General features: G+C 54.6%; 1 protein-coding gene across 2 annotated transcripts; it reads right to left on the minus strand.

The window, feature by feature from the left end:
- Positions 1–3,124: 3,124 nt before the first annotated feature.
- CSRP1 (cysteine and glycine rich protein 1) lies at positions 3,125–25,737 on the minus strand. Of its 2 annotated transcripts, XM_026480670.4 has the most exons (7): positions 25,588–25,633; positions 24,343–24,394; positions 15,089–15,207; positions 9,559–9,727; positions 8,506–8,635; positions 4,894–4,987; positions 3,125–4,403 (listed from the first exon to the last, which is right to left on the minus strand). In XM_026480670.4, exons 3-7 carry the CDS (start codon positions 15,198–15,200, stop codon positions 4,327–4,329), a joined length of 582 nt encoding a protein of 193 aa, XP_026336455.1. In that variant the 5' UTR covers positions 15,201–15,207; positions 24,343–24,394; positions 25,588–25,633; the 3' UTR covers positions 3,125–4,326. The 2 variants fall into 2 exon arrangements, with proteins under 2 accessions (XP_026336455.1, XP_026336457.1); XM_026480672.4 differs by lacking the exon at positions 24,343–24,394 and having other exon boundaries at positions 25,588–25,737.
- Between the last annotated feature and the right edge of the window lie 18 nt (positions 25,738–25,755).

Genomic DNA, 25,755 nt, shown 5'->3' on the forward strand with positions numbered 1-25,755 from the left:
GCCGCCCCCCCATCCCTATGTTGAAATCCTACCCCCCAAGGTGATAGTGTTAGGAGGCTGAGCCTGTGGGAGGTGGTTGGTTGTGAGGGCGGGGCCTTCATGAATGGGGTTAGTGCCCTTGTCAAAGAAGCCTGAGAGCTCCCCCCTCCTTTCCACTGTGTGAAGACAGGGCCGAAAGAGGGCCAGGAACCAGAAATGGGTTCTCAGCGGACACTGACTCTGCCGGCAACTCCATTTTGGACTTCCCAGCTTCCAGAACTGCAAGAAATAAATTTCTTGTTTATAAGTCCACCTGATTTGTGATGTTTGTTGTAGCGGCCGGAACCGACAAAAACAGAAATTGGCACCAAGAAGCGGAGTGCTTCCGTAACACGTACCTAAATATGTGGAAGTGGCTTCGAAACCAGGCCAGAAGAGTTCTGAAATGTCTGCTAGGTAAACACCTACACTGCTGTGAAGGGACATGTAAAGGACATTCTCGTGAGAGCTCAAAAAGAAAAAACGAGAACTGGAGAAAGCCCCATCTCAGAGAATAATGACTAATAATTTTGAACAGAATGTTGGTAGAAATGAGGATGGTAAAGGCCATCGTGATAACAAATGAGAAACATGTTATTGGAAACTGGACAAAAGACGATCCTCATTATAAAGTGGCAATGAACTTGGCTCCATTGTGTTCATTTTCTAATGTTTTGGGGAAGGTAGAACTTGGGAACAACGAAGTTGGGTATCTAGCCGAGGCGGTCTCTAAGCACAGTGGTGAAGGTGCACTTGGCTCCTTCTGAGTGTTTATAGTAAAGTGCAAGAAGAGAGAAATGACCTAAAGGATGAAACTGTTAGGAAAAAGGAAGCATAACTTAAAGTTTTGGGAAATTCTCAGCCTATCAGTTTTGCAAAAAATGAAAACATTACGGGTGTGGCCAAGGGACTTTTTGATAAGATTAGTTATGGGTGGGCCATGTGAACGGAAGCCAAGTGTTATTCAAGATAATGGAAGAATAACCCAGAAGGTGATTCAGGGATCATTAAGGCTGCCATTTCCATCACAGAACCCCAAGTACAGGGGCTTGGGGGCCATGGCTTCACCCATCTAGGTTGTTTTTTTTTTTTAAAGATTTTATTTATTTATTTGACAGAGATAGAGACAGCCAGCGAGAGAGGGAACACAAGCAGGGGGAGTGGGAGAGGAAGAAGCAGGCTCATAGCAGAAGAGCCTGATGTGGGGCTCGATCCCAGATCGCCTGGATCACACCCTGAGCCGAAGGCAGAAGCTTAACCGCTGTGCCACCCAGGCGCCCCAACCCATCTAGGTTTTAAACAATGGGGCCACCAGGAGCTGTCACAGGGCTAGGGCCCTGGCAGAGTCAGGGCATAGGCAACACCCGGCTGGGCCGTGGGAGTGATGCTGTCACCCCAGTGCATCCAGAAGACAGGGGGTTCTTCTCCAGCTTTAAGGTCTAATGGAATTTGCCTCAGGAGGTTTTGCACTTACTTGAGGCCTATCACTCTTTTCTTCTCTATTTCTCCCTTTTAGGATGGAAATGTCTATCTGAGGCGCCTGGCTGGCACAGTCGGTAGAACGTGTGACTTTTGATCTTGGGGTTATAAGTTTGAGCCCCACATTAAAAAATGTTTAAAAAAAAAAAAGGAACTGTCTATCCTACGTGCATCCCACTAATGAAGGATAGTTGGAAGACAGACAGACAGGGACAAGGGGCTCCCGCCCTAAGAGGAAACCACCCTTAAAAGGATTTGACACCACCCTGGAAGCAGCCCTCCACCCTTTCCCACGTGCTAAGTCGATGACAAAAACCTGATTGGGTGACAGGCGCAGGAAGGGGTAATCAGATGAACACAGCCTGCCAACAAGCCATAAAAACCCCTAGACCTGAAGGCCAAATCGGAAACCCTCTCAGGTCCCCTCCCTCTGTGGGAACTTTGTATTATTGCTCAATAACCTGCACTTGGGGGCCCACCACTCTCCGTCTTTCTGGTCTACCTCTTCATTCTTCGAAGCGGCATGACCAAGACCTGCGGGTCATAAAGGAAAAAAAAATTCCTCTAACACCCCCATTGTATTTCAGAAGCACAGAACATGTTTTTTTCCCAAGTTCATAGCTGGGGAGGAAATTTGCCTGCAACGAATCACACTTGGAGTCTCTCCCATATCTTCTGTAGATGACGTTGAGTGAGGCTTTGGGCTTAGACTTACCGTTGATGCTGGAACAAGGTGAGACTTTTGGGGTGATTGGGAGGCAATGGATGTATTTTGCATGTGAGAAGGACATGAATTAGGGGGTCAGGGGCAGAATGCTATAGACTGAATTTTGTGGCCCCCCCCATTTATCCGTTGAAACCTAATCCCAATGTGATGGTATTACGAGGTGGGGCTTCTGGGTGATTAGGAGGTGATCAGGCCGTAAGGACGGAGACCTTACGAATGGAATTGGCGCCTTTATAAAAGAGGAGGCTCCAGGGAGCTCCCTTGTCTCTTCTGCCTGTAGTGTAAAGACCCAGCAGAAAGATGGCTGGCTACGGACCAGGCCATCACCAGACACCAAATCTGCTGGCGTCTTGATCTGGACTTCGCAGGCTCCAGCACTATGAGAGATACATTTCTGTTGTTTATAAGCCGCCCAGTCTATGGTATTTTGCTGTAGCAGCCAGAATAGACTAAAACAGGGCCCGGACCACGGAGCACACTGAGATAGGCCCCTCCACTCCATCCCTCCTGGGCAGATGTAAACTTCTGGATGTGACATGAAAGTTCCCTGGGCTGAGTCTCCCTCCCACTCTGGGGTTTTCCAAGCTGGAAGACGTTCTGAGCACAGCTTTGGGGCCGTGCTGAGCCCCTCAAATGCCAAAGTCCACACAGTTTTCACACCGAGATGTGGGAGTGGGGGCTGCCAGACAGGGCAAGGCAGCAGGACTGGGCTGGTCGTGTCATTCCAGGCAGTGTGGTTCAGTTCGAACGGATACTAGAAAGTAAGCAGCCCCTAGAAAAACAGGAACAAACCATATTTATTTCCAGCTAACCTCCTGCTAATTTGATGGCTCCGATGAAGTTCCCTCCCAGCCCTGTGGTTAGCTGTACTCTCACAGACACAGGTTCAGGATGCCAGAGTTCTGTTCTAAGAGCTTTATTGACCAGATGAGAAGTCAGCTTGAACATAGCTCGTGCCTGCAGCCCCTTCCAGGTGACTCCTCCGTATAGTGTGGTCCTTTCAGTCACTGGGAGCAGCGAGGCCCAGCCCCTCCCCTTCCTCCTGCTGCTCCCGACCTGGGGCCTAGAAGGGATGGGGGTGATATGGCCTGGAGAAGGGTGGGGTGGCAGGGCTAAGGCCCCGAGTGGGCAGGCAGGTCCTATGGACCGGGCGCACGGGGAAGCGGTGTCCAGATGAAGACTGAGGCTGTGTGCACCTCCCTCCTCATCTGAGGGTCGAACAGGAGTGGTAGGAACAGAGCACTGGGCTGGGCTGGTCTGTGCTGGGACGGGGAGGAGCTGCCACCACAGCCTCGGCCCGGGGTTAGGGGCCGAGCTATCTACCCTCGGATTTGGGCCTCTGATAAATGAAAGTGTGTGGCTGGAGGTGTTTCACCCGGGCCTCTGCCAAACAAGGAACCAGATGCCTGGAGAGGTCAGACCACACCCTGACTTTGGGTCCCAGACCTGAGTGGTTTTCCTCACCCCAAGGGGAGGACACCAGGTCCCCAGAGCCTCAAACACAAGAGGCCCAGAGAAGCAAGTGGCTCCTATAGTCCATGACCCTGTCTGTATGTATGCCCTTCTGCATCCATAGTGATTCCCCGAGCTGGAACTCCCCAGGCCTATTCCGAGGGACACCAAGAAGCCCACCCTCTTACCCAGAGAGGAGAATTTCTGGGAGCCAATGAACCGCCAGCTTCCTCTGCCCCATCTTGGTCCTCCTTCCCTCTCCCCTGGGCCTACTGCTATTCTGGGATCCGAAATGTAGGCTCAGGGAACTTGGCAGGTTGATGACGAACACTCAGCCTAACAGGCTAAGAACAGAGGACTGTGGGGCGGGGTGTGGGGAGAGGGGCCTGGTCCCACCTGCACTAAAACACGGAGGTCTCCTGCTGGTGATGGTGTCAGGTCAGGCAGAGGGAGCCTCATAGAGGAGTGGGATCTCAGGCAGACTCCAAACCAAAGGGAGCCAGACACCCAAGTTCAAGTCATTAGTGATGTGTGGCAGGGCTGAGAGAGGGAGGAGGAATCCTGGAGGTCGCCAAGGCTGCTGGGAAGGGAATGGCAATGAGAAAGCACAGGAGTGGGCAGTGGGCAGTGTGCGGTGGGGGGCGGCAGCCTCACTCAGAGTGGACCAAAGCCCCAGCTCCTTGCCCAAAGCCAAAGCCCTTGGGTCCAAAGTTTTTCGCATAGCATCCTGCAGAGAGAGAGAGAGAGAAGGGGTCAGGCCCGGCTCCTCCTCCCCCAGGCCACACCTCCCAGCCCTCCCACCGAAATCCTCCACCCTGGGCACCCGGCCAGGTCTCCGGAACTGCAAAATCCACCAGCAACCCTCACCTCTGTAGCACCGCGAACCCCAATAGTGATAAGTTCTTGGCTCCACATTATAGCCATTTCCCCTACTGCTGAAATTATAGGAGAAGCACTATCTGCCGTAAGGGATCCGGCTGGGAGTTAGGAACCCAGGTTCTGGCCCCATCCCGCCTGTCCATATCTGCCATATGATTCTGGCCAAGTCACTTTTCCCCTCCAGGCTTGTCTCCTCATCTGTAAAGTGAAGGATCACACTGGCAGCTGTGGAATGGACCCCAAGGCCAGGAATTGGTTTACATTTAGCAAGGGCATAACTAGGGAGCCGCCCACCCCCTCAGACCTCTGGACCCCTGCATAGAAGTGAAAGTACCCACCTTTGCAGTAAATCTCGCCATCCTTGTCAGCCAGGGTGGTGGACTCAAGGCCTTTGCCACACTTGGCGCACCGGAAGCAGGACTTATGCCAGGACTGTGTAGGGAAGGAAAGAGTTACTGCTGCTTCCAGGGATGAGGGTGTCCTTTACCCCGCAGCCCCATTCTCCTTGACATAAGGACAGTGGAAGTGTTCAAGACACGTCCGAAGTCTGCTCAGCTGGTCCTGCAGGGAGGACGGGGCCCATGGGGCCAGGCAATGGAGGAAGCAGGCCCCGGACCGCACACGACCTCACGCCATCTTCGAGGAAGTGTTGCAATGGCTGGATGGTTAATGGCACCAGCTGCACCAGACAAGGACAGACGAGGGGGTGGGATCGCCACCAAGATCACTGTTCCCAGACAGGCAGGCACAAGCCTTCTCTAGACCCATCCTGCCTGTGGATCAGTGGTGGGGGCATGGGCTCCAGGTTCGTCCTGGCACTGCCAGCTACTAGCTGCCCAGCCTGAGCCACTTCCTCCTCCGGGAGACCCCTCTGTGCACCTTGCAGAATGGTCGTGAGACCCGCATATGTACATGCCGGCCATGGCGCAGGCTGTTGTAACTGCGATTCGGTCCAGAACTGGGCTCCTTGTTTGCCCGGAAGCCACTCCCTCTTGGAGAGCAGGCTGGCGCTATCTCCCCATGGCTGGCTGAGAGGATCAGAGTGGTGGATGGTGCCTGGCACGGGCCTGGCCCGGAGGAGGCCCTGAGGCGATCGTACCGAGTATTACTCCAGAAGGAGAAGGGGTCGATGAAGTGCACTGAACTCAACAGGGAAAGGCCTGAGGAGTGCTGCTTCTCCAGAGGCCACAGAAGGCCCTCTGTGGTCCTAAGAGGAGCCTGGGAGCAACACAGGGCTAACAGGCTGCAGGGACGAAGCGGGCCCAGGTTTGCACACAGTGACGGGAGCCAGCACAGACGCGAGGACTTCCCAGCACCCCGCTCCCATTCCCAACAGCGGAGCAGGCTGAGCCGCTGAGGGATAGACAGCCCTGCAAAACCGGGAAAGCCAGGGGCAGGCAGGACGCAGGCAGGACAAAACAAGGCCTTTTAAGGTCAAAGAGACTCCCTGAGCACAGCCTGGGCTGGAGAATGAAAAAGGAAGCTGGATCCCCTCAGATTTCCTGGCTGCCTGACCTATGCATGCTGGCTCCTCCTCCCAGGCCTCGGGGACAGCGGGGTCCAGAGAGCTGAGATGGGAGGGCCCAGATCTCAGTCTCCCTCGGGCCAGCACCCCGTGCACCTCAGCAGCCACCCAGCCTTCGCCTCCTCCTTGGTAGAGCAGGGCTGCTATGCCAGCTCTCCAGGCTGGAGGGGGGCTGAAGTGCGTGTGGACCCCTCACATTGCCTTGCCTGCCCCCCAAATAAGCTGGATCCCTTTGCTCACTCATTCAGCACCCAAATGTACCCCTATTCCTCAGTATTTCTTTCCTGGCCAAGGCCAAAGAGAGGTGGGAGCTTCTCCCGACCTTTTCTGCTTGAACACAAAATTCTCTTATCCACGCCCCCTCAGAAGTTACAGCCTTAACTTAGACCCTGTCTGGGTAAGGGACATATTGATTCTTAGCTATTTCTTTTATAATTTTTTAATCTCCTAGTGAGACATTATGAGCAGAAAAGATACCAACTGCATAATAAGATTAATATCTCCGTTTTCGTATCACTTAATCCATGGCAAGGATCTTCATTTTGACCTCACAACAATCCCCCAAAGTACACAATAACAGTAATAACAGTGCCGATAGTAACAGCAATGGCCACACCCTGGGGCTGCGCTGGGGGCTGCGCTGGGGGCTCATGTGCGGTATCTCCTTAATTCTGCAAAACAACTTTGTTTGATGGGACTGTCGTTTGCTTCACTTTACAGATGCAGATGGAGCCTTAGAAAGGTTAAATGATTTGCCCAAAGTCACACAACTAGTAAGTGGCAGAACTAAGGGTTGTTTAGGGTCCAAGTTCTTTTTTTTTTTTACAGACATTTTGAAGATTTTATGTATTTGAGACAGAGCGTGAGCAGGGAGGGGCAGAAGGAGAGAGACAGAATCCCAAACAGACTCCCTACTGAGCGTGGGGACTGAGGCAGGCTGATCCCAGGATCCCTAAACCATGACCTGAGCCAAAACCAAGAGTCAGGCGCCTGACTGAGCCACCCAGGTGCCCCTAGGGTCCAAGGTCTTAATCATGATGCCAGGATTCATGACAGCTGTGTTAAGAGCACGGGCTTCCGAGTAAGAGGGACCTGGGCTTGACTCCTAGCCCAGCCACTGCATAGCTGGAAGAGCTGGGCAAATTAACTTAATGCCTCCGACACTCAGCTTCTTTACCTATAAAATGGGGATAATAATACCTATCTCCGACCATGACTGTCAAGGTTAAAATGAGAGCCTGCTATGGTCTAGATGATATGGCCTAAGTGTCAATTCCCCGGCAATTGGTCCTGGGCCCCGTCCTCAAGGTGGAAAAGACTTGAGAGCCAAGACCCAAAGCCAGAAGAGCTGCAGACAGACTCTAGGCCCAGGTGTTTCCAGACGCTTGCTATGTGACCTTGGCCAAGTGACTCCTCCATCTGGGCCTCTCTGGCCATATACTGAGGGTGCCTCTTCCGTGATTCTCTGACTGCTAGTCTGGGACTGCCAATTCTGCTGCCTCGTCTCCACTGCAGCCTCTCTGGGAGGCGGGATTGTCTCACTGGTCAGGAGCTCACTACAGTGATTCTTACTGTGCTCTGGGGTTGGGGGTCCGCAGGGAAAAGGCATGCGTGGCAGTCAGAAATAGTTTGCAAAAGCTTCCCAGCAGGCTCTGATTGGCCCTGAACCTTGAAGATCTCTGCCTTGGGGTTACATGGATGGGTTTCCCAGAGTCCAGGTCTTACAATGTAGAATGTATGTGGATTTTCCACGGGCTCCTGACATTTTGGGGCTCACAAATCCTTTCGAAAATCTGAGAAAAACTGTGGCTCTTTTTCCCAGAAAGAGACATGTTCCCACAAAATTTTGCATATACTTTTAGGGGGCTTGTAGCCCCTTTGAAGCCCATCAGATTGATCTTTACAACTCCCTATAAATTGCATGTAAGCATTTATTTTTTTTAAAGATTTTATTTATTTATGTGAGAGAGAGACAGCCAGTGAGAGAGGGAACACAGCAGGGGAGAGGGAGAGGAAGAAGCAGGTTCCTAGCCGAGGAGCCCGATGTGGGACTCGATCCTGGAACGCCGGGATCACGCCCTGAGCCGAAGGCAGACGCTTAACGACTGCACTACCCAGGAGCCCCGCATGTAAGCATTTAATAATCAGTTTCATCAATGGTGAGCCTGTTATCCTCATGAATAAGAATGCTGGCCAAGCCACCTCTCCCCGGAGCCTATGGGTGTCTTCCTCAGTCCTTGCAGACTGGAAGGCACAGGGACAAGCAGCCCACAGGGACGAAGGGTTACTCCTTCCCTAGAAGGGAGGGAGTTAAAGCCTAGTGCTCAGGCTCCCTTGATCAGATCCAGGGTCTGACTTACAAAGTTCGAGAACCCACATTTCAAGAAGGTGTCTCCCCAGCCCGTTTTCCCAGAAGCCACCTTACCTTCCCGGCACCAATCACCTTCTCAGCCGCGTAGACTGCCTGGCTGCATCGGGGGCAGCGCTCGGAGCCACCAATCTTCTGCGCAAACTTGGAGGCATTGGGGTTGGTGGTGGGCCTGTGGCCAGGGGCCCTGTGTGGGCAAGGACGTGAGGTGAGATGACTTTCACGGAGGGGGACAAGTGGGGCTGGCCCCGTGTGGGCATGACCCCGCCTTCATCTCACAGCAGGTAGTGGCGGCTTTCCCAGCCAGGGCCTCGAGGGACCTCTCCCATTTTACAGACCCGGGCTCAGCACAATGCCGTCTTCACCGAAGCATCCTACTGCCCTCTGCCACTGAGTTAAAACGGGCATCAGTGAGCAGCTCATTGGCTAAGAACTGCCCTCCTCTGTTCCCCATTCCTGCAGCCTGCCTATTAGATTCTTCCCGGGAGAAATCTGCTGACAAATCATTCCCTCTGGGGCAACGACCTTGGCTAAAATGTGCTCACCCATCTGTCATTTCTGTCCATTCCCCCCAAGGTCAAGATGCGAGTCAGGCGGACTGCCAACAGCCGCTGTTTCAACAGGTCAGAGGTCAGTGGGTGCCAGTGAAACCCTGCCGCATTTCCAAGGAAGGGAGATGGTTGCCCCTTGGCGCAGGGGTGAGAGATGGCGAGAGAAAGAGGCAGGTGGGGCAGTGCTGCCACTTCTGAGCCCGGCTCTGGCTCAGACCCTGGCCGTGGAACCCCCGGCCAAGCCACTAAACCTGGGCTGGGGTTTCTCTTCTGAGAAAAGAGGACATTGGACCGGGTAATTCTTGGGGTCCCTCTAAGCTCTAACCCCTACGAAAATATAGGCTGCACTCTCCATGCTGGGAGGAGGCTCGCCTGTTTTATTCCCCACGGGAACCTCAGCTCCTCTCATTGGCCTACATCCAATGGGCGCTCTGGGACCACCGTGGAGATCAGTGGCTTTCCGAGCCTTCCACGGCGGAACCAAAAGTGGCTGCAAATGTGTGTAACACGGGGGTGGGAAGAAAGACCTCAAGGAAGGGGGTGGCGAGACTGTACTCACTCCTCGTGCCTGATGCCCAGAGACTCCCCCTTGTCGGTGCTCAGCGTGCCTGCGCCCTGCCCGTAGCCATAGCCTTTGGGCCCGTACTTCTTGCCGTAACAGGACTTGCAGTAGATCTCCTCGCCGTGCACGGCCACCGTGGTGCTGTCCAGATTCTTCTTGCAGACCACTGGGAGGGAAGGGAGGGTGGTGAGCTGGCACTGGGGTGCGCTGCTTGCTCACGGCAAGCCCCCCGCTGCCGCTGAAGCTCTGCGGGCGCTCTGGGAGAGAATAGCCTGATCTTCCAGGAGCAGCGTGGAAACGGGAATCAGGTAGATGGCCAAGGAGCTGGGGGGGGGGAAGGAGGGGATCTGCGTGGCCTCATTCTAGGAATACCAGCCGGCAATCCACCTCTCTCAGGAGCCCACGTGTGCCTTCCTCCGTCCTCTCCACCCTCACACCTCGCACCCCAGCATCATCTGAGGCCACAGCCTCGCTGAGCCCAAGCCACAGGAAACCTGCTGAGGGCCTTCGCTCTGCTCTTGACAACGTATCCCAACAGGAGAGAAGAAAAAAGGAAGGAAGAAGGGCTGGGTTTTCCTGCCTCCAGCAATGGCCTCCCGAAGAAACAATCTATGCGTCCCTGGTTGGAGGCGGGGGGCTGGGGGTCAGGGCCGCAGGTGAAGGGATGCACCCAGAAGAAAAAGAAAAGTTTCATATTTACAAGTACCCAGCAAGGTGGGCCTTGAAGTGAGGTGCAGGTCATGCTAATCACAAGATCTGGAGGTTCAGATCTCAGGAACCAGCTTGCCAGAAGGAAGAACCGAGGTCAGACTCGGAAGAATTCCTGACTCCTGGGGTAGGAGCGACTGGAAGAGGATGAGCTTCAGAAAGCCTGTGAGTCCCATGTACCTTCCTGTGCGTGTCAGGGGGCCTGTGCCCAGCCATCCAGAGGGAAATGGTTGGAGCCTGGGGTCATGTGCAGTCAGACTGCCCAGAATCAAATCTCAACTTTCTTTTTCTTTTTTCTTTTTTTTAAAGATTTTATTTATTTATTTGATAGAGATAGAGACAGCCAGTGAGAGAGGGAACACAAGCAGGGGGAGTGGGAGAGGAAGAAGCAGGCTCCCAGCGGAAGAGCCTGACGTGGGGCTCGATCCCAGAACTCTGGGATCACGCCCTGAGCCGAAGGCAGACGCTTAACGACTGAGCCACCCAGGCACCCCTCAACTCTCTTTCTTTCCAGCTATGTGACTTCTGTGTGATGGGCAAGTTATCTTGCCTTTCTAGCCTCCATGTTTCCATTTGGTTCTTTTTTTGTTTTTAATTTTTTTAAAGTAATCTCTACACCCAATGTGGGGCTTGAACTCACAACCCTGAGATCAAGAGTTGCATGCTTTCCAGCTGAACTCAGCCAGGCACCCCTCGGTGCCTCCATTTGTAAATGCAGACCATAATATCTACCCCAAAAGGTGGTGAGGAGAACTAAATAAGATCTTACATGTAAAGTACTTGGCACAATACCCTGTACACAGTAGGTGCATAATAAATGTTGGCTACTCTTATTAGTAGTATGTGAAGTTAGTATCACAGGGACACAAGGGAGGAGGAAGAACAGGCCCGGGCCTCAGAAGGTCATATGCTCCCAACCCCCACCTACTTCTCTCAAGAGACTCAACCGCACTCTATCTGCTCATGTCTTACCCTATAATCCCAATTTGGTTCTATGATATTCCTTAAATATGGAGATTGGGTGTGCCCAACTGGACCATATCCTCAACATGTCCTTCTGAAGAGGGAGCCCCGGAGAAACCACTAGAGAAGCCACGCCTCTCACCTCCCTCTGAGAAGGCTCTCAGCTCAGCTCCTTGCAACTTGCCATCCTCCTGACTTTAATGCGTCCGGCCCTCTGCCAGCTCCTCTCTCACCCTGGGCCCCAGGTTGCAGACTTGAGACTAAATAAGGACCCTCTAGTCCTGCCCTTGAGATCCTCACCTCATTCCAATGTTCTGGGCAGCCCAAATATGGAACTTCCCACCACCTCCCCTGGGGCTTGGCTCCCGGGAAGGAGGGAGAAGAGAACAACAGACCAAGGGCTCCAACATTCCCTTCTAGGGCGGGAAGTCAGGAGTTGGCCTGGAATTGCTTCCCATAAGGCCCAAGCTGAACTGGGAATTCCAAAACCAGGGGAAGGCAGAAAGCAGAGATAAGAGCAGTTGGGGGAACAGAGGTCTCTTTGGACTAATCTCGCCAGCAGGAGACCCAGGAGCTGAGCCCAGAGGAGACAGCAGGGCCTACGAGTCATTAACCTCCAGGCAGCTCCCTGCAATGCCAACTGAACCCTGACTTCCAGATCCCGTGTCAAGACCACCCTGTCAGTTTCTGCCGTGCTTTTTCTCCCCCAGGCCCTCCTGCCCACCCTGGCCCACCTTCAACACCTTACCCAGGCCCTCCACCCTTCCACCTCCATCCAGGCAATAGAGTCTGGTCATCTGAAGGCTCTACCGAGACTCAACTGAGGGGAATTTTGAATGAAGGCCTAAATAAATTTCTACCAAATAATTTTAAGATAAAAAAAAGACTTAGGTATGGTTAGTTGTGCATGTGTTGGGAAAATGTCCTTCCAGATGCCACAGGCTCAGTGAGGTCTTCTGATGCTATTTTGAAACACAGGCAAGAGGCAGTCCCAGGTGAGAGGTCAGAGCCCCTTACCCCACCCTAAAACAGAGAGGGGTTCTCTCTGGAAGGAAAACCAAGGCCCACAAAGAAGTTCAAGCTCACAGTATTGGTCAGAAGCAGGGCCAGGTCAGAACCAAGCCTGATCTCCAGACTTGGTAGTTTTCTGTCTGCCCAACGTCCCTTTCAGGTAGGCCAAGCCTGTGGGACCAAAAGGGTGAAAACTGACACAAACTTCAGCCTGTGGGTGAGGAGATGCTGATGTCAGAGGGCGCGCAGGGCTTCTCTGAGCTTCCCCTGTGCTCTGGGGTTCTGGAAAACAGCGCAGTTTTATCAGCCAACAACCATTAAGCCAGACCAGGTCTACTTTCCCGCAGGGTGGCTGCTCCACCCTGACCTGCCCAGGAGGGAGCTGGCTGCCTCTCAGAGAAGGGCATGCAGCCTCAGGGTAGGCCCCCAACTGCAGAGCTGAGCTCTCTGGCCTGCTAACAGGTGCTGGCTGCCCCACTGACATCACGGGAGTATACTGTAGGCTCTTTCTGTTCCTGCCTCCAGGTCGAAGGCCAAGCCCAGGGCAGAGGCCATTCTCCCTGACTGTTCCATCATCCTATCTTCCACCTGTCTGTCCCAGGCCCTTAGGAAAGGAAACATAAGTGCCACGCTGTCTAGAAGCCAAAGGACCCAAATGGTCAGAGGCCCAGCCAGCCAAGGGACTATGGCCCTAATGCCACCCAGCCATCCTCTGCGAGCCTTAGGAAGGAAAGAGCCTTCAGGAGAAACTTAGGAAGGAACGCCCTTTGATGCTCAGGGTCATTCTGATCTTGAATTCAAGCTGGACACTTCTCCCGCACTTCTCTGAAAGAGAGAAGCCACGCTCCTCCCATTCGTAAACAAATCATCACAACCCCCAGTGTGCTCCGGGCCCTTCTGGCACCAGGAATAAGCAAGCTGTGGACACACCTGATTGCCGGGACCTCTCTGAGCTCGGATGCCCAGGAACTGTGCTGGCCTGGAGACCCCAGGGAGACTCGAGACTGTGCCCCATGGCTATTACTTTCATAACACCCCCTCCCAGCCCTGCTCCCCAGCCTGACTTCCCACAACTGTTTCTAATCCTCCACACCCCCTCCACCCTGCCCCAGGCCTGCTCCCTTCTTCCTATGCCACCCCCTGAATTCCTGCCTTCCCCCAACGGCGACCAGCAGCGACTCCTCCACAAGCAGGACCGAGGCCTCTCAGCTGGCCCCTTGTAGCGATTAAGCAACATGTGAGAGCAAAGACAGAAGCCCTGTGGACCCCAGCGGCCCAGAGCCTCTTCCTGGCCAACGCTGAGCCCTCATTCCCTCGGAACAAATAAACAGCTTGAAAATCCCTAACTGCAGTGAACTGCTGGTAACAACATACCGCTGTGTGCGGCCTCCTCTGTGGGCCACTGGCCAGCACGGCCCCACTGGCCTCACTGACTCCCGCTCATCAGACGCAGCCCTCGGGTGACCACTCGGGCGCCCCTGCCGCCCTGTGCTGGGTGGCTATAACAGCTGGGTGGCCCGGCAGCAGGGGGAGGTCTGGTGAGCATCCAGTGACCAGGGGGCCTTGGTCCACCCGGTTCCTGCTCTGGGTCACAAATCACCTGGGAACAAAGCGGCCACGGACACTCCCAACTTGGCTTCATACGATTCGGGATGGAAGGGACCCCCCTCCCTGGATCTCTCCGATGGGCTACGAGGTCTCCTGTATGTCACCACACCGCGTTGCCTGCAGCTCCCTCAGCTGCGCGTGCGTGTGCGTGTGCGTGCGTGTGTGTGTGTGTGTGCACACGTGCGCGTGTGTCCAGGGCAGTGTCTATCATTTACTGAACATTCACAATTGCGTTTTCCAGGCTTCTTTCTGTTTGTTCTCACAGCAACCCCATGAGGTAAGTGTTATTAACTCCCCTGTAATCGTGAGAAAACTCAACCAGGGAGAAACCGACTAATCGCCCATTGGCACACAGATAACCAGAACTGAAAGATTCAAACCCTGCCCAACTGACTCCAGAAACCCAGGGCTTAACTAAGCCATTCCCCTGCCTTCCACCCCACCTGCCCTCAAGGAAAACTCCTCTTCCTCTGGCCAGGATCCTCTGCTCTGATCCCGGTGAACCAGATTATTTAGAAATGAGGGGAGGGGAGCCTCCTCGAGGCCCCGCTTCCTAGGTGCTCTGAAAACACCTTCGGGGGCAAGGGTCCCTGGAGCCACCTGCCGGCTCCCAGATGTCTGCTGTCTGTTGCCCGGCTTCCTACTCATCCGAGCTTGCGATTCGAGCCACCCTTGTTCCGGGTTACTGGGGGTAGATCTCAAAGACCTGCTCGCTCATCTTCCTCCTACCCCAGGCTATTAGAGCAAAATGGGAGGTGAGGGAAGTGAGCAGGCTGGCCCAGAGGGGCGGAGGAAGGGAGAACCCCGCTCTTTCTCCAGACTCAGCGTCCCCATAAAGCTGAAGCCTCTGTCCCCTTTTAACAAGGGATCCTTTGGGTCCAAATTTGGCTAACACTTTGGGCCCAAAGTGGTTTCCTCTTCAATGATGGGACTGTGGCAAGGAGAAAAAGAGAAAGCGGAGTGGAAAGTTTCCCTAAGCAAGTCTAGAAGCTTGGCTCCCCGCCCCAGAGTGGCTGCCACCCCCACCAGCTCTGGCCAGTTCCTCCCCTTAGAAAGCAGCTTCTGAGCGGAACAAAGAGGCCTGTAAGTGCTTCCCTCCCCAGCTGTGCTCCAGCCAAATGTCAAGCTGTTTACATCCCAAGGGGCCCGTCCCCTAGGGTGTTGACAGGCCCAGCCTGTGGAGGCAGGCCCCGTCCCAGTCCCCACGGCAACAGCAGGGGCCAGGGCGCATACTCACTGCACAGGAAGCAGGATTTATGGAAGCTACTGCCTTCGCACTGAACCTCTTCCGCAAAGTAAACCGTCTTCTGGCACACCCCACATTTCTTGCCTCCTCCCCAGTTCGGCATCCTGAAACTGGACACAGACATGGGAATTAGTTTTACGGGGAACTGGAGACAGATTGCCCGGGATGGAAGAGCCACAGGCAGACCGAGGATGGCAAGAGGGGGAGGCAGAGCACCTGCGGGGGCCCCCCAGGTCTGGCAGGGCCCTTCCTCCTGATGGTTCTCCACATCCTTCCCACACTGCCACTCGGGGACTTCCTGCCCCAGTGCCAGCCACAGACAGTCATTGAGCCACTGCTGTATTTGCAGCCCGTGCCGGGCACTCCAGTAGAAATAAGCATACGATACCGGCTCTACCAAGGAGGCTGCGGTAGCAAGACACTGAACCCTCGGCTACATGCATCCACACGATGGATCTCACAGAGTTCGTTGGAGCCAAAGAAGCAAATAAACCAGAATTCACAGAACACAAATAGTTTGTGGGAGGTTCACCAACAGGCAAAATTCATATTGTCAAGGGAGGAACCCATGGGTGGAAAAGTTATAAAGAAAAAGCGAGGGAAGATTATCAGAAACTATTATCTTAGACTTGTTACCTGTAAGACAGGGACAGGCCCACAGCTGTGTGGGGGGTCTCCAGAGGGGCTGCTAAGGAGCTGACAATATTTTTTTCTTAACTTGGGTGGTTGTCGCATGGGGGCTCACTTTACAACTATTCTTTGAACTAGATATGAAGGTATTATATGCTCCTTTATGTGTAAGATACAGCTCACCCAAAAAACCCAGAATTTTTTCAAGCTGGGGGTAGGCACACAGGGCACAGTTCTCGAGCCTTAGAGCCCATTAGAACTGGCAGTGCACGGGGCGTCTGGGTGGCTCAGTCGGTGAAGTGTCTGCCTTCGGCTCAGGTCATGATCTCTGAGTCCTGGGATTGAGTCCCGCAGCAGGCTCCCTGCTCAGTAGGGAGTCTGCTTCTCTCTCCTTCTCTGCCTTCTCCACGGCTCGTGCTCTCTCTCTCAAATAAGTAGATAAAATCTTTAAACATAAATCGGGAGTGCAGGGGGCCTTCAGCAAAATCAAATTGACCAGTGCCACCCCAGACCCCAGAGGAAGTACAGGCATCTACATTTTTTTTTGAAGATTTGATTTATTCATTCGACAGAAAGAGCACAAGCCAGGGGAGCAGCAGGCAGAGGGAGAGGGAAAAGCAGGCTCCCCGCTGAGCAGGGAGCTTGATGCGGCCTCAATCCCAGGACCCTGGGACCATGTCCTGAGCCGAGGACAGACACTTCACCGACTGAGCCACCCAGGCGCCCCTGCGTTCACTAATTATTACTAACGCAGGAGAGGCCATGCTGCAGGCTGGTACTGACCTGCCAGAGAGCAGCACAGCAGGTGCCTGCCACGGAAACTTGGAGAACAGAGACCCCCGCAGGCTGATGGGGTCCTCCATTCAATAGACATGTGACTGAAGGAGGAAGAGACAGAAGTTCACAGAGGGCGGGGTCCTGCGCAGGACACAGGTGACCGTGGGTACCAGACGGAGGATGAGGCAGCTCAGGATGTGGGGCGTATAGGATGACGCAGGGGTGCTGGAAATGAGGGGGGACGGGGCCAGAGGGGGCTGTAGCCTCAGGATGCAAAGGCGCCTAAGGAGAACACGCACCAGTTTTGTGTATCAGGAAATGTTGCCAACAGGGATGTCATCCAGAGCCCACCCTCCTGGTAGCAGCTGGAATCAATGTCAAGGACAGAGGGAGACATGGATGGTTTCCACTGCTGGAGAGTGTGCCATCTGACTGTGGACACAGGCCTCAGCTCAGCAAGGTCTAGGTCGTGTTCACAATGGAGTCCCCACAGCCTGCCCAGTGCCTGGAGTCAGGCGTTCATACAGGCGTTCAGGAAGTCTGGAGGAATGAACGAAGGATGCTCTGATACTGAAAGCCACAGCCAGGGCCGAGTTCTCTATGTCGGGACCCAGCAGAGGTGCTCAGTTGACGAGTGCAGGCCGACAGGCAGGGTTTAAGGTGGGGAAGGTGATGCTGGTGGCACTGGCTCATGACGGTCACTGCGGCTCGAATATCACAACGATCACGGGGATTTTCAGTGAGGTTTTGTCGGGCGCATTTTCACGCCTCTGCTTTGTCCTCCCAAGTCCGAGAAGCTGGGGTTCCCTTGGGTCCCACCCTGACCACCCTCTGCCGAGAACGTGCCCAGGCTCATAATTTCAGGTAAGCATCTCCACCTGGATTGGATGGTCCACACGTACCTCAGTTTCAACGTGAGGGACCCGAACGCATTGCCTTTTCTCAAACTTGTTCTTTTTCTTGACTTTTCCACTTTTGCTCATGGTACAACCATTCTCTCCATCACAACAGAATTATCCCACTCCTGAGAATGTCAATGGGCTCTTCCCCCTCCCGTAGCTACACCCCACTGTGTGTTCCCCTTTATCCACTCACCCCCGAAACCTGTGCTGAGCCCTTTTGACTCTCTCCTCTCCATCCTTCTTCCCAGCATCTTAACTCACCTCTCCCTCGTGCAGCCCATCCCATGCCCCCTTGAAGAGCACACCACACCATATACACCTGTTTCTTGGCAAATACCCCGATTTTCAGCCATGGCACATGGCCTGAACCTAACCTAAGCAGCCAAGGTTATTGGCTCAAAGATGGGCCAGCTGTCCGTTTCAGACCAGTAAGACAGGAGAAGGCAGTTCTGGGGGCTCTGGAAGAAAAAACGTCCTGATCTTTTGAGAGAACTTCCTGGAAGCAAGTCCCTCTTCCCCCAGTGAGGAGAGGGCTCTGAGGTTGTTGTCCCAAGGGACACAGGCAGTCCCAGGATGAAGCTGACAGCAGGGAAGACAGAGCTGAGAGATAAAAGGAAGGAAGTCTGCAATGCCATCATTAAGCCACCAAATTCAGCCAAACCCAAAGGTCAATCTATCTGAATTTTCCAGTTAAGCAAACCAACAAATTCCCTGTATAGTTTCATCCAGTTACTTTACAAATGAACGCATCCCCAGAGAGACGGCAATTATGGTCCTGCTGCTTCTGGAGTCTCCTTCCTATTCCATCCCCAAGCAGCTGCCAGATCTTTTTTGTGGAGAGGGCTCCCCTGCTCAAAAACCATCACTGACTCCCTGCTACCCAAGAATCACACCCCCCACCTTGAGATCCTCCCCGGCACAGTCTCCACTTCCTCTTCCATCTGTCTCCAGTTACCATACCTCCCCCATTCTTGGGGTTGGTGGTTGAATCACTGCGTTTGCTCCCAGAATGCCCAGAGCAGGACCTGGCCTTCGGGGAGTGCTCAGTCCATGCCTGTGCTCAGAGCTGGGAGAGGCTGTGAGGAGGCGGAGGGCTGACGCTGGGGCCCACTGCTCTCTCCCACATGGGCCTGGGCTTCCACACATCACTGACACACCCCGCAGGGAGGATTTCTCTAACTGCACATGACTTCTCTCTGCCCTCCTCAGATACCCCCACAGGGCCTGAGCTCCCCGATCCTGGAGGACAGTCCCCAGCCCCAGCCTCTGAGGCCCCACCACTCATTCCCTCAGCCCCACTCTGCCCTGAAGATTCCAGGAGCTAGCTGCCTTGTCGAGCAAGACCTCAGGGCTGCAAAACCATATGATGTGCAGGGCGGTTCGGTGAGAAGAGCGATATTGCTGTCGGCCTCAGCATCAACCATTCCCCCCAGGTCTACTCAGGCAGCCACCCTCCACTGAGTGACTCAGGGGAGACGTTCCCATGCCCAGCTCTAGAGGCCCACCATGGCCATCCCATTCCCCCCCGGGGGGGGGCGGGGGGCAGCTTTAAGAACAGGCAGTGATGTATGAGGGGAGCTCTGTTTGAGAAGCTTCTGGAAAAATAGGTGTGTTCATATGGAGCCACACAGCTTCTCTTGTGCCTCTGAGGGGGTGACTAGGCATGGCCCCCGGGACTCCTGCAGCCAGGGCAGCCCAGACGACAGACTACCCTCCACTGCAGGCCTGCTTTGCCCCAGGTTACATACATCACCCCGTTCTTCCCATCTGCAGATGCGGAATATACGCCCACCTTACAGAGCGGAAAACAAGGCTCAGAGAAACTAGGCACTTGCTTACTGTCCCTCATCTGGAAGAGACAGAACTGGGATTCCAATGTGGGTTTAGCCACTTCTGGGCCCTCTCACCCCAGTGGTCATGCTGTCACCCCATCCTATAAAGGGTGTCCGCACACAGTAGGCATACAGTACACCAATGCTTGGCTCTCTCCTCCATTTCCAACCCCTGGAACTAGCAGGGGACACACTCCATGCCCCTAGGAATACCCCTAAGGGAGGAAAGTTCCCCTGACCATGTGGTTGGGAACCAATTCCAAGCAGTGTTTTGTTCCCAGATACAAAGCCCTTCTCCCTCTGGGGGAGACCCACAGCTCCATACAGGCCTCTCCTTGTTCTCCCTGGCTGCATGTCAGGGGCCCACATCCAGCAGGGCCCCAGGGAAACAGGAACATGGGCGGAGAATGGGTGAAACCCAAGGACCTGCCAGGGAGGAAAATCTGCCTGGGATGCCTCTGGGCTGCCCCATTCCTTCGAGCCTGGCCATGACATTGGGGGTCTCCTCTCAGGAGCCCAGTGAAGGGACAAGGGCTCCAGCACCTTGGGATAAAAACCAATGACTGTTCACTGACTGGAAGGGTCCCAGGCTGCCCCTGCGGATGGGCTCCCCATCCCCTGTGGCCCCATGAGGACCCCTCCAGGGGACCCGCCTGCGGGGAAGTGTCTCTGCTGGTGGGAGCCCTGGCCACCTCCATCCCTACAAGGGGCAGGGAGCACTCTTCACTCCACCCCCTTCCTTCTGCTCAGCCCCTTCTTTCCAAGAGTCTAATTCTAACTATCTACCAGGAAGCCGATTGCCTTAAAAGGAAACCCGTTTCTCAGAGTTTCTGGAGTACTTAGAGGGATACCTGGCTTCTTCTCAAGTTCTGGCTGCCCGACGCCCTGTGGGAGACTCTGAGGAGGAAAGTTCCCCAGGTCCGAGTTCAGGTGGGAGAGTTCAGTGGTGAGGAAAGTGGGTCTGGACTCATCCATTCCTGGCTGAATGATCTCGGGCAACGTCCTGTTCTCCCTGAGCTTCCATTTGCAAGGCTCTAAATTGGACCGTACGCTAGCTCCCTAAAAACGCCACTCCGAGGAGGCCACGAGAATGTATGGGAGTGCTGGCACGATGCCAGGCCAGATCCGCTGATCACCACTGACAGGGCTGGCCTGGGCAAGCTTAACACCAGCTGTGGGGCCAGATGTCGACCGTCCTTCCCAGCTGGTCCACATCTGGAAGCGACAAGGCTGGAGAAATAACATGCCAAACAGGGACCACGAATTCCTGACTCATCCGTCAGCCCGGCGAACGAGACAAGTGACTTGCCCTTCTTTGGGATTTAGTGCCCCCCTGGCGACTTGAGAGGCAAGCAGAGGCTTGTGTCTTTATACCAAGCTCTTTTGTGTATTGTTCCTGGTGTTCGCGAAGCACTGCTGTGTTCTGTAATCACATTATCCACCTGGTGGGGTTCAGAGAGTTACATTCCCGTTGGCAACTGCTGTCTGTTTCCTGGTTTGGCCTACTTCACTGTGTTGGTAATCTCGAGAGAGAACAGGGCTTGTATTTTCTGCTGAGTGGCTAGAAATATCTGGTCAGCCATTTACCTAAAATGTCAGGATCCTGGGCGCCTCAGTGGCTCAGTGGGTTAAGCATCTGACTCTTGCTTTCGGCTCACGTCATGGTCTCAGTGTTGTGAGATCGAGCCCCGCAAGAATCGGCTTGAGATTCTATCCCTCTCCCTCTCCCACCCCCACCGCCCGCTAAAATTAATTACTTAATTAAATCTTAAGGGAAAAAAAAGTCAGGATCCTTAAGGCTGGCTGGAAGCCAGAAGCCAAGGACTGGCTTCTTCTGATAACCTGTCCACACCTTCCCATCCAGTTGTCCTGTTAAGAACTGAGAAGAGGGATTCAAGATGGCAGCTCGCATAGCAGGCGAGAGAGGCACAGGCCCTCATGCTCACAAATGTCCTGAAAGTCAGTCAGAGCTGATGGGTTCAGTGTGATCATGTTTCAAGTCCAAGGAAACACTTCAGAGATGTATAATCCTTAACCAGGGGCCACAAGAACCTTAAGGAAAAGGCTCGTCAAACCACAGATTTGATAAACCATTCCATGTCTTTATTCCTCCAGTGGAAAAATCCCATCTCTCCCATTCCAAAATCTCTTATTTCCTAGGGTCAAAGAGCAACTTCTGGGCACAGGGCTCGGGTCCCCACCCACTTGGTCTGGTGGAGACCTGTCAGGTGTTTATCTAGTTAGAAATGTAATGCTCACGTTATCTGAGCTGCGTGGTACTTGGCCAGGTACTCAGAAGAGCTGTCATCCCATCCAACCCTGCACCTCAGCCTCTTCCTCCACACCCTCATGCCAAGAGAGCAGCCAAGGAGAGAGAGGGAAGGAGGGGGCCCTGTTAATCAGGGTTCAGAACCCATGTCTTCGAGGTGACACCTGAAAACCCAGGAAATAGACTTCCCCTGAAAGTAAAATGGTCACTGGGAGGGGATGAATGGTCGACAGAGAAATGCCGGTTTGTCCCCAGCTTCACACAGCCCACTACATGGTCCCTTCACAACCCTGCCCACGGCTGGCCTCTCTGAGAAGCTAAGTGGTATCGTTGTGCCATGATCCCTCCAGGCCCCACGGTACTCTGGAACTCGACTGTCACTCCAGCTCAGGCCTCTCTCCGCGGCCGGAGTGTCCTCTTTCCACATGCACGTCCCTGGCCCTGTGTGATTGTGAGCTGACAAGTACAGTGCTATGTCTCCTCCTGCTTGTCTCCGAACGCATTTCACGGCAGAGCTCTCCACCCTTGGGAGTTCAGACATTTGAAGGTCAACCAAGGTAGAAGGAGGGGGAGGGTCTAGGATTTTTTTTTAAATATTTCAAAACTATTACAAGAAATCCTGTATTATAATAAGGTCTCACAGGCTAAGCAACAGATCAAGTTTCTTTGGTTTTTTTCTGGAATGATGTCAGTGTAGAGTGGTAACAACTGGGAGTCCCATGCTGAAAGGTCTGACGGATGTTTCCTGGATTGATTTTTAAAAAGCAGAAACAAATTAGCACTTAGACCTGACTTCCCAGGAAGCTCCATCCCCCGCGATCCCCACAGAAAGAACCCCAGGCAGGCACACTGGAAGGGAGGGTCTGGTTGGCTGGTCGGGGCTGAGCCTGTGCTCCAGCTGCAAACCTTCTAGTCCTTCCTCCTTTGTCACTACTGAGGAGTCAGACGCTACCTCCTGGCCCTGGGGAAGCACTGGAAATACCAGAGTCTGGAAACGCTAACTGCCTCCGTATTTACACACTTGACCATACATGGGAATTACTCAATGCCGACGTCAGACACATTCCTGAGGAGCTGTGTAGACCAGTCACGTCATTACCAGAGAAATTCCTGACAAGTGGAAACCACAGGCAAAACCTCTGGTACCCAGCACCCCCTCTCCTCGTCCTCCCTACCCGCAGCTAGCTGCGGTGTGTGTGTGTGTGTGTATGTGTGTGTGTGTGTGTATCTTTTTCTCAAGCAGTCTCTTTTCCAGGCTTCTTTTCTTTCCTGCAAACCTGGCCTGGAAATTCAAGCACGCATCAGACCTGGTGAAAGCATATCCACTAGGATCTGGGACCTAACATCCAGGGGTGTCCTCTCCTCCCTGGCCACGCAGCAGAGTGGAAACCTAGTTTCCATGAGTCTAGGTCTAGGTCTAGTCTAGGTCACGAGTTCTAACCCTGCCTCCGTCCACGTTCACAAGGGCAAAGCCCTACCTTCCTTAAGTACTTTATAAACCACAGCAAAGCACTTTGTAAAGCTCACAAATGGCAGGTAGTCTGCCCCAGTACCTTTCTTACTAACTGATCTAGAAATCGGAAATGTATCGGAGCAAAGAAAAAATGGAACACAGTGACTGAGCACGGGTTTGGAAGGAGTTTGCCTGTGTTTGAATGGCGCCTCCGCAACTGACCAGCTGCACTACTGGGCAAGTTCCTTATCACCTCACAGCCTCAGTTTCTTCATCTGTACAATGGGCAGCATCAGGCCGTTCATAGATTGTCCTAGATGACACACGTGAAGGATTTAGGCCCATCCCTGGTGCCTGGTGAGTGCAGTATCTGCTTACGATCACCTTAAGGGAGGGCTGACTCTAACACTATTATCAAGTTTTGGGACTCTAGAAATTTGCCAGTATGCCCAAGTGATGGCAGATGGTTGACTCGGAGGAAAGGCCCTTTGGTTCTCCCTGGCAACTCTTTGTTTAGAAGCCCTCGCTGGCACCTCAAAATGCAGAATGCAGGACTCTTCAGTCCTCAAGCAAACCCACTTTTCACAATAAGCTGGGTTTACATGAATATTTAAAACTTTGGCAGCCTATCGCAAAAGCCTTCCCGGTTTGCTCTTCCTACCAGGAGATCCACAGTCAATAAAAACTCTGTCTTTTTCCCCCTCCCCTGGTTCTCAGTACTACTCATGGGGAAAAACTATTCGCAAGGTTTATGAGCGTCCAGTAGGGCCACTCAGCTAAAAGCCTGTATCTACCCCTTCCATTCACCAAATGTTTGCTGACCACCCTCCATGCGTCACGCTACGCTCGCAGGCTGCCACTCTGTTCCAGGGAGGACTGGCCAGCTCCCAAGGCACATGTTTACAATTCAAAAAGGAAACACCCGGGCCAGGAAGAAAGGTTCTGGGGCAGACTAGAGGCCAGAGGCTGCGGCACCCCAGGTTTGCACGCTTCACTAGCAGCCCGGTTGCAGAGCTGGTGGGCCTGTTTTTGAGCTTCTCCCCTGCATCCCGTCCCCCCAGACCCTCTGGGCAGTGTCCCCTCCCCCTCGTGCAGCCCACACCACACCCTCTGCGGGATAAACTTCCTTCCTGGTCTAACTGTCCCCTCCCCGGATATCCTCCCTGAGGCAAAGGGTCATTCCCTGGGAAGCAAGGCGGCCTTCAGCAGTGGCGGGATAAAGGCTGCCCAAGAGCAGCTGGGGGCTGAGGACGGTCTCTCTGGAAGGAGGTGACCCTGGGCTCCTGAGTCGGAGCCTGGCTGGAGAATCAGGAGGCACCTAGTGAGCGAGAGCTACGGACGCCCTGCACCCCGGTCCCCAAATTCCAGGAGAAACCCCCAACCTGCACTCTGAGGTGCCTGACACACGGCGGGCACGGGCAGCCTCCTCAGCTTCTGGGAAGGAAAGGGGAGGACAAGAGAGAAGACGGTCATTGAGCCCTGCTGTGTCCCACGTCTGTGCAATACATCCCCCAAGGCACCATCTCCAAAGGAAACTGAGCACCGAGAAGTTACTTCACTTGTCCAAGATCACTGTCTATTAAGCGGCAGACTCAGCTGTCAAGACTGAGCCAGACTGCCTTCCCGTCTCTCTCAGGGAGATTCGCAGCTGCCCCTTCATGACACTTTCTCCTGGAGCCCAGCGGATCTCCTAGGTGCCACTGCAAGTGGATCCCAGTGCAGAGCCCTCCCAGGGCGGGAAGGCCCTGCTCCTTCATTCACCCCCATGGAGCAGGGGGTGGGTGGCTGCAGCCCAGGCCGCTGGGGAGGCACCAAGCCCCGGCTACTGCCCCAGCCTCGACACAGGTCCTGGTTAGCTTACAGCAGCACGGGACGGAGAGCATGCCGGATCCCGCGCCGCCTGTGCGGGTGCATACACCTGCCGCAGAGGACCCTAGGGGTACCCGATTGCAAATTGCTTAAATTCGCCCAACCCCCGCTCCTTTCTTGCTCCCCAGCCTTCAAGGGCTGAGGCCGGGAAACACTGACGGCGGGGGGGGGGGGGGGCATAGTCCTCCCCACCTAGCACCAAGACTTGGGGGTGGGGGCAGGTGAAATGTTGCCGCTTCCATCTGGTTCTCGAGGGGGAGTGAAAACTGACACCTGCGCTCAGGGCTGGGCCACGAAGCCAGATGTTTCCCCACCCCACCCGCGGGCACGTTCTTCTCCCCCTGGAGCAAGAGGGTGAGGGAGGGGGTGACACGGATGCCCTCATCCCCTGCCATACAATGAGCGTCAGTGGCGCGCAGAATTGCCGATTGTTCTGCCGCCAGACCTGCAGGCGATGGGGGAGCCGGGCCACCCCGGGTCAGGCGCACGCAGGAGCCGTTTGTGCCAGGGCGCCCCGAGCCGGGAGGCACCCAGAGCCTCCCGGAAAGGGAAGCGCCGCTCGGGCTAAGAGCGGCCGCTCGTCCCACTCCCACGGCCCGGGAAGGCAGCCTGGCCGCGGCACTTTCCTCCCAGCGCGCCGCAGCGCCCCCCGGGGGGGGGCGGGCGGGCCGGGGACATCGGGCAGGCGCCGCGGGGGTGCCGGGCCGGGCTGGGGGCGCACGGGGAGCCGGGGACGCGCGGCTGCGGGGCGCACTCACCTGGCAGCTGGCTGCGCGGCGCGGGCGGGAACGCTGTCGGAAGCGGCAACTGGGTGCGCCCGGCCCGCGCCGCGTTTTGTTCCGCTCCGGGGAAGGCGTGTCCGGGGCCACGCCAACCAGTGGGCTTTGCACACTGCACCACACCAGGGCTGATGTCATGGCGCGAAG

The sequence above is a fragment of the Ursus arctos genome, unplaced genomic scaffold (genome assembly GCF_023065955.2).
Source record: "Ursus arctos isolate Adak ecotype North America unplaced genomic scaffold, UrsArc2.0 scaffold_2, whole genome shotgun sequence".
Lineage (NCBI taxonomy): Eukaryota > Metazoa > Chordata > Mammalia > Carnivora > Ursidae > Ursus > Ursus arctos.

Bases quoted from the DNA above. Each gene is read 5' to 3' on its own strand.
- CSRP1 (XM_026480672.4), bottom strand. From the start codon at position 15,200: ATGCCGAACTGGGGAGGAGGCAAGAAATGTGGGGTGTGCCAGAAGACG. The intron at 8,636-9,558 runs GTGAGTACAGTC...TTGCCCACACAG, and splicing joins CTGGGCATCAGGCACGAGGA to GGCCCCTGGCCACAGGCCCA. The intron at 4,404-4,893 runs GTGGGTACTTTC...CTCTCTCTGCAG, and splicing joins TGGCGAGATTTACTGCAAAG to GATGCTATGCGAAAAACTTT.